At 43.5% G+C, this 7,500-nt stretch overlaps 2 protein-coding genes across 2 annotated transcripts in view; one reads left to right on the top strand and one right to left on the bottom strand.

Moving 5' to 3' along the window:
• LOC311322861 (cholecystokinin-like) overlaps window positions 1-514 on the top strand; it is a gene marked incomplete at both ends in the record, with an annotated part of 2,818 nt that extends 2,304 nt beyond the window's left edge. The window contains one exon of the mRNA XM_084454979.1: window positions 378-514. Within this exon, the coding sequence (XP_084311105.1) occupies window positions 378-514 (137 nt within the window). The remainder of the gene's footprint in view (window positions 1-377) is intronic.
• Window positions 515-7,143: 6,629 nt separating this feature from the next.
• trak1b (trafficking protein, kinesin binding 1b) overlaps window positions 7,144-7,500 on the bottom strand; it is a gene marked incomplete at its 3' end in the record, with an annotated part of 13,062 nt that continues 12,705 nt past the window's right edge. Inside the window, exon 17 of the mRNA XM_084455191.1 lies at window positions 7,144-7,500. This exon is cut by the window's right edge and continues 346 nt beyond it. Within this exon, the coding sequence (XP_084311317.1) occupies window positions 7,144-7,500 (357 nt within the window).

The raw sequence follows: 7,500 nt of genomic DNA, 5'->3' as shown, positions 1-7,500 counted from the left end.
AAGCCTCCAGGCATAACCAGGCATGGTGAGCCACACACCCAGCAGTAACGGAACAGTGAGCCAGGCTCATCTGCTGGACCATTAACGTTATAGCGCAGACGTAGCTGTTGACCTTTTTTTTCCCACAGGCTCATATTTTGCAGGCTACTCATATCCTGCCTGTCTCACTCTCTCCTCTCCTTTCCTGGAACTCATTGCCTGCAGCTAAAAGAAAATATATATACTCACATCTCTCTCTCTCTCTCTCTCTCCTTTCTCTCTCTGTCTCTCCCTGTCTCTCTACCTCTCCCTGTCTCTCTCTCTCTTTGTCTCTCTCTCTGTCTCTCTCTCCCTCTCTCTGTCTCTCTCTCTCTCTGTCTATCCCTCCATCCCACCAGGTTCTGTGCGTAGGAACTCAACAGTGAACAGCAGAGCCAGCGGCCTGAGTGCCAACCACCGGATAAAAGACCGGGACTACTTGGGGTGGATGGATTTTGGACGTCGCAGCGCGGAGGAGTACGAATACTCTTCATAAGATGACCGTGCCTCATGCATTCTCACGAGAATAATACCAATATATTTATTATGTATTTGATGTACATTTGTTTGTAAAACTATATGATGCAATATATACACATGCCAAATTTTACAGAAAAGCTCCTTAAGTTTTATTTCTTTGTTTTCTCTCTTCAAGGGTTTGAGGTTGAAAAGATTTGAGATTTTGTTTGGTAAGATAAGACTAACCCAGAAAAATAAAGGTTAAATACATGTGTTTGCCAAATCTGATTAATTCAAATGGGATATTGAGAATTATGTTAATTTTAGGATTCCCTGACGAAGTAATCTCCTGTACCCAACAGTGACCAGTCCATGTCTGGACAGAGGACTAGCAGCGAGAGTAATCACTCTGAAACACTGTTAACCTCTCTCAGAAGATCCCTCATGATAAAATGACCCTACAATCACAATGGGACCAAATACATGCAATTAGCTTATAAACGATTCACAATTGAGCAACATGATCTTCTGTTGGGGTGTCATACTGTAGCACCAAGCCCAGATCTGAACACGGAACACAAGGCCTGAATAGACACATTTGAAAAAGGGATTGAATGTGGTGCTTGATTGTACCTCAGAGAGAGAGAGTGATTACAGTTCAGAATCATAGTAGACTGACAGCCTGGTCTGAACGAAGGTTAAATGTCACAGACAGTCAAACAAGTCATCATATCCACCTCCCAAATGTACTCTTCACCTTATCAAGGAGTTATCAACGATCCTATTATCAATAAACAATCATCCAATCAACCACTCAGGATGTCTCATTCCTTCCTGGCTCACATTCCACCAATAAAGAGCAAGTCTTGGCCACATTAGGTACAGACACTGGGAGAACAGTGAAGGGTTAATTAAACATACTGGGGGAACAGTGAAGGGTTAATTAAACAGCTACTGGGAGAACAGTGAAGGGTTAATTAAACAGCTACTGGGAGAACAGTGAAGGGTTAATTAAACAGATACTGGGAGAACAGTGAAGGGTTAATTAAACATACTGGGAGAACAGTGAAGGGTTAATTAAACATACTGGGAGGACAGTGAAGGGTTAATTAAACATACTGGGAGGACAGTGAAGGGTTAATTAAACATACTGGGAGGACAGTGAAGGGTTAATTAAACATACTGGGAGAACAGTGAAGGGTTAATTAAACAGATACTGAGAGAACAGTGAAGGGTTAATTAAACATACTGGGAGAACAGTGAAGGGTTAATTAAACATACTGGGAGGACAGTGAAGGGTTAATGAAACATTGCACTTGGATAATGTATTTGGATACTGAAGAAACATTTTTCGGAGGAATGTTTCTTGGGTATCCGATAAACATCTAGAATGGATGCTATTGTATGGCAGATAGTAATTTATTTGTATTTTTTTTTAACTCCATACTACATTGCCTCCAATAAATGGAAACATTAAATGTTTCCATTTATTCATGGCATTTATTTAAGGCAGAGGAGCCTAAAAGCCCAAAGAGCAATGTCAGTGTTTGGCTTGTTTGATGATAGAATACAAAACAAGATACAAATCTACCCTGAGGGCAAGATACTCCCCCTGCGGGGCTTCTAACGTGCTTCTCGTCTGCACGGCCTTTCAAATTCAAACACATGCTTATAAATCACATCCTCTATGAATCACAAAGCAGCTAATGTTAGGCTGAAGCTCATTAGGCATATGTACCCTTGAGACATTCAGGCTAACGCTGAATTCAGAAATGGCAAGGACAGTCTATTCATGAACACAATTCAATATCCCACTGACAGTCTGGAAGGCTCTGAAAGGCATGACCAATGTGTGGAGCTCCAAGCACCCAAATCAAACTCAGCTTCTTCTACACGACGGTAGAGTCCCTTCTCCTACAGTATATGGCTGTGAACGCTGGACCCTGAAGCCCACCCTGCAGAAGTCCCTAGATGGGTGCTACACCAGAATGCTGCATGCAGCACTTAACATCAACAAGAACGATCATCTGTATGGGGGGTCACCAAGGGTGAGGGAGAAAATAGCAGCCAGGAAAAGGAGGCTGGCAGGTCACTGCCAGAGACACCAGGAGACACCAGGAGAGACCAGGAGCTGCCAGCCAGCAAACTGGTTCTGTGGAAGCCAACACGCGGGCATCGATCACGAGGGTGTCTCACATTAATGTACATGGACGTACTAAAGAAAGATGCAGGAGCAGAAAGTATCGTCAAACTAGCCAGATGTATGGAGGATCTAGATGACTGGAAGCGTGGATGAAGGGTTCGTCCGAGGACGAGAGGCTGAGCCTGGCAATTATGTAATGATGTTTGTCGATGCTAGACAAACATTATAAGGTCTCTATGAGGGGGAAGGAGGAGGGAGGGTACATTTGATACTTTCTTTAATTACTAAAAAATAAGTAAATTAATATATCTATCAAACTAATGGGATACGTTACGTATAACACCCTAGTTAATGTTAAACAACTTGATATATACACATATGCCTATTTTCCAGTAGCAGAAAATTATATCCATTTACCTAAGTCCCTCAACTGAGATGTGACAGGGGAAATGTTTCGATGTGGTAGACTGGTGTCAACTCAGAAATGTCTTCAGATTAAGATAAGCACTGAGGAGCCATAGAGGGGGGCGTCTTAGAGTACCTCAGGGGGGCATTTTAGGCTCCTCTGGTCATGCTGAGTTACATTTCTTATAAATGCTGTGACTGTTCCTGTCAAACTTGACAAACAGCTCTTTTCTGTGTTCTGAAAATGTTCTGAGATATTTTAGAGAATTTGTTGATTTTATCTCTTGGTCATTGGATAGACTTACATAATTCAACTTAAGTAAGAAATATCTGACCTCATATTGGTGACCAGTTTTGAGAACTCCCATGTTCCCTGAGAGATGGAGAGTGGGAGAGAGGGGGGGGGGTAGAGAGAGAGAGAGAGTTAGAGAGACATGGAGAGAGAGAAAGGGATATACAGAGAGGGGGGAGGGAGAGAGAGAGGGAGGGAGAGAGACAGAGATGGAGAGAGGGAGAGAGAGAGGGAGAGATTGATGGACTACTGGTGAATTATTCAGAGAGATGTTTATGGATGCCTCTGGGGGAATACTGTTTGTGCGTTGTGTGTGTGTGTGTGTGTGTGTGTGTGTGTGTGTGTGTGTGTGTGTGTGTGTGTGTGTGTGTGTGTGTGTGCACACGGGAGTGTGCATGTGTGCGTGTAGAGGTCAGTGAACCTTTTGCGATGGTCATAGCATTAGCATTAGACAGTACAACAGGTCGATCCATGGTAATTGATGATGTATCACACATTACAGGTTGATACAGGAACATTTTTACACACAGTTCTCCCAGGGTTGGAGCTGTTTAAACAGCCACAAGCACATGTCCTCTGTTAGGTTTGGTCTGGTCATAAGACCCAGGCACACAGCAAGGAGGAGGGAGATGAACAGTTCAAGCCCGGAGAGGCGGTTTATTGAGAAACACAAGGCAAAAGATGCCATGAAAAATATGGGAAGTAAATGATAGTTTGCCATAAAAACGGGGTGCCACGAAATAATAGTCCTAGGTACTGGAGGGAGTTGGAGAGGGTTGGAGGTGGAGCAGGTTGATGGCTTTGCAGGCCGACTCAGCAGTCTTTGTTTTTATTTCCATTAACTAAAATGTTTTTCATCCCCAGTTTTAGTTTTTTAGTTAGTTTTCGTTAACTATAATAACCTGCAACATCCTCACTAGAAAAAGCTCAAATGCCATAGTTATGAATCTGAATGTATCACTGACAGAGAAAGGAAAGTTCCAGTTTGAGTCTCTGATAAAGATGAAGATTAAAAAGCAACTGTCTTGCACAGACAGCCTCTCCTCTCCAAGGACCTCTTCACCTAGCGAACATCTGCTTGGAGGGAACTGGATATGTGGGATGTTAAATTCATGTTTATGTTGATAATGATGTTGATAATGATGTGAAGTAGAGAGCTCAGATGTTGAAGCACTACTCCTGTCATTGTCCATGACGTAATGGTTGATCTTCAACTCATCTGCACAATACATGTCCCTCATCAAGCAGGATGTATTTGCAATGCAATCATGAGGACTTTGAATCACTCTGAGAAATTAATTTACCAGACAACTCTTAGACAACTCTGGTAAATTAATTTCTGAGTGATTCCAAGTCCTCATGATTGCGTTGCAAATACATCCTGCTTGATAGGGGACAGGTATTGTGAAATGAGTTGAAGATAAATTGATCGATCATGTCAGTGATCAAAAATAGCAGAAAATTATATCAATTTATCAGTGGAAGGAATTGAACTTGGGCAGACCCTAGAAGTACTGTACAGCTCTCCTGCTTCAAACATGTACAGTACAGCACACACACACACACACACGTCGCCCACACACACACACACACGTTATGCACAGCATGACAAATCCCTGCACTGGTGATTCTTGTTTATGACCCACACCAGTTCAGTGACCAAGTAGGGTTAGTTTCATCTACAATTAAACAGGAACAGACATGTTACTCCAAATGAAACATTATCCATTCATCTGGAAGTGACAACCATGGCATTTGAAATTGGAATTAGCATTTATTCCTGTCTGATTGTTCAGCAGGAGCATTTATTGAGGCCAGAGATCTGATGGAGACTTAATAAGGCCTTGCTCTATATGAATCATCCCCTACTCACCCCTCTCTCAACATCACCCGGGAGGTTACCGATATGAGCAAATAATATCTTTCTGAGCAGGACAGGAGAGAGTACTACTACTAGAGAGATACTTTGTACTTATTTGCACACTGCTGAACACAATAGTTTTAATGCCTCTTTCTATAAAATGTAATGTAATGTTTACCTGTTATTGTTCCTGTTTTGTTTTCATTCATTTAGTTTTTTTTCACTTGCTTTGGTAATGTAAACATGTTTCCCTTGTTTCATGCCCTTTGAATTGAATAGAAAGAGAGCGAGAGAAACAGCAAGTGAGAGAGACAGAGTGAGAGCAAAAGAGAGAGAGAGAGAGCATGGAGGAGTTGTACTTGGCACTATTCTTTGTCATAATCAACAGTGCCATCTGCTGGTGATTGGTTCCCCAGCACTGATAGCCAGTACAGCCTAAACATAATTACACCCTAATCCTCCTGCCTGGCCCAGTCGGCATCATCCATTAATTATCATAATATTGAACATAATTAAATATGAGGATCAATTGGACTCACTTGTTGTAGGAATAGTGAAACAACATAATGACAGGAGCCAGGTTTCGGGATTTTTTTTTATTGGGAAATTAGATTGCACTCTGCAATATTCGATTTCGATCATTACTGAATATTGACTACATATAATCTACATGTGAGACATATTCTAATCATTTCCAATTGTGTGTTATTTTGGATTATCTAATGACAATGAATAGTCTTATGTACAATGGGAGAGTTTGACGTAGTGTGAAATGCGTACGTGAAAGCACCAAAAAAAAAAAAGTGAAAAATACTGTTGCATGTTTAACCATAGATTTTTAATAAATAAACACACATCATGAATGTGAGAGCTTTGACATGCTTAACTTATTTTCTGTACCAGAACAGACATTATGATCTCAGTGAAACAGACATTATGATCTCAGTGAAACACAATATTGAGGCACTGTTGCATCCCATCTTCAATCCCACAGTCGCTTAAGTAAACAGCTTCCGACCATTCTCTCCAGGAAGACTCTCTCTTCTCTCATCCCTCCATCTACAGTACGACATCCTCCTCTCCCTCCATCACTACTTCTTCTCAAGCTACTTCTGGGTCTTCTGTACTGATCTCATTCCCTCACTCTGTGACCACGCTGAAAGCTCCAGGCTTGTCTCCCTGTCTGGATAGTCAATTAGGAAACAAACACTAATGCATCTTAAACATGGACAAAAGATTACAATAAATCTCTAGTCACTTATTTCTCCTGTGGGAAAGGATCAAGAGAGAGAGAGAGAGAGAGAGAGAGAGTGTGTGTGTGTGTGTGTGTGTGTGTGTGAGAGAGAGAGAGAGACAGACAGACAGACAGACAGACAGACAGACAGACAGACAGACAGACAGACAGAGAGAGAGAGAGACAGGCAGACAGAGAGAGAGACAGAGAGAGTGGAATAGAGATAGATAGAGTGAAATAGAGATAGATAGAGAAATAGAGAGAAAGCGAGTGAAAAAGAGAGAGAGGGAGTGAGAGAAGGAACAGAGGGGCATGGGTACGAAGGATTGATTATCTATAATGATGCTTATCATTTACAGTATTTGGCAAAACCTCTTGACCATCATAAATGGTACAGTACGTACATAACTCCAGATCACCCCAGAGTCCCATATTACTTATAAAGAAAGGCATGTGCTACTAAGGATTCTGCATCAGTCATCTAGTGGGATGTCTGTGTGTGGGGAGGAGGGGCTTCCAGAGTCCTGTGGTGGTGACAGTAACAGGTGAGGGGGGGACAGCTGGTAACAGCAGTGGAGGGTGTAACTGTTGGGTGTAGTAACCCCAGATTAGTCAGCTATTCCTGGGTTGGAGTTACCCATCGCAAGTGGAAGAGTAACTAGCAGCTAGTAGTCCCAGTAATGTGACCAGAGACAGCAGTGACTACAGTGTGTTGGGGGTGTCAGGGGCCCCTACTTCAGGCTGCTCTGCTTGGGCAGCCGGGTGGCCAGCAGCAGCTCTGTGTCCTCCTGGGGCCCCGGGCCCTTCATGGCCATACTGGCCCCCACCATCGCCGGGTAGCTCCTGTTTCTCCTCATCCCCTCGTTCAGGGATCCGAAGGGTGATCCCGGCCTCCTAAGCCCGCCCAGCGGCCCCAGGATGGGGCTGTGGACCCCCGCCGCCCCCCCGCCCCGGGGCGCCGCCCCCCCGGCCACACCCAGACGCTTCACCTTGTCCACCAGGTTGAGGTTGTGGACGGTTACGCTCACGTCCGTCTGGCTCTCGCAGTCCCGCCCCCTACGCCCGCCACTGCCACCGCCCGCCCCCGT

Source organism: Borostomias antarcticus (genome assembly GCF_949987555.1).
Source record: "Borostomias antarcticus genome assembly, chromosome: 21".
In the NCBI taxonomy this organism is placed as follows: Eukaryota; Metazoa; Chordata; class Actinopteri; order Stomiiformes; family Stomiidae; genus Borostomias; species Borostomias antarcticus.
Note: the sequence above shows the minus strand (reverse complement) of the source record. Positions and strands in the feature narration are given on the sequence as shown.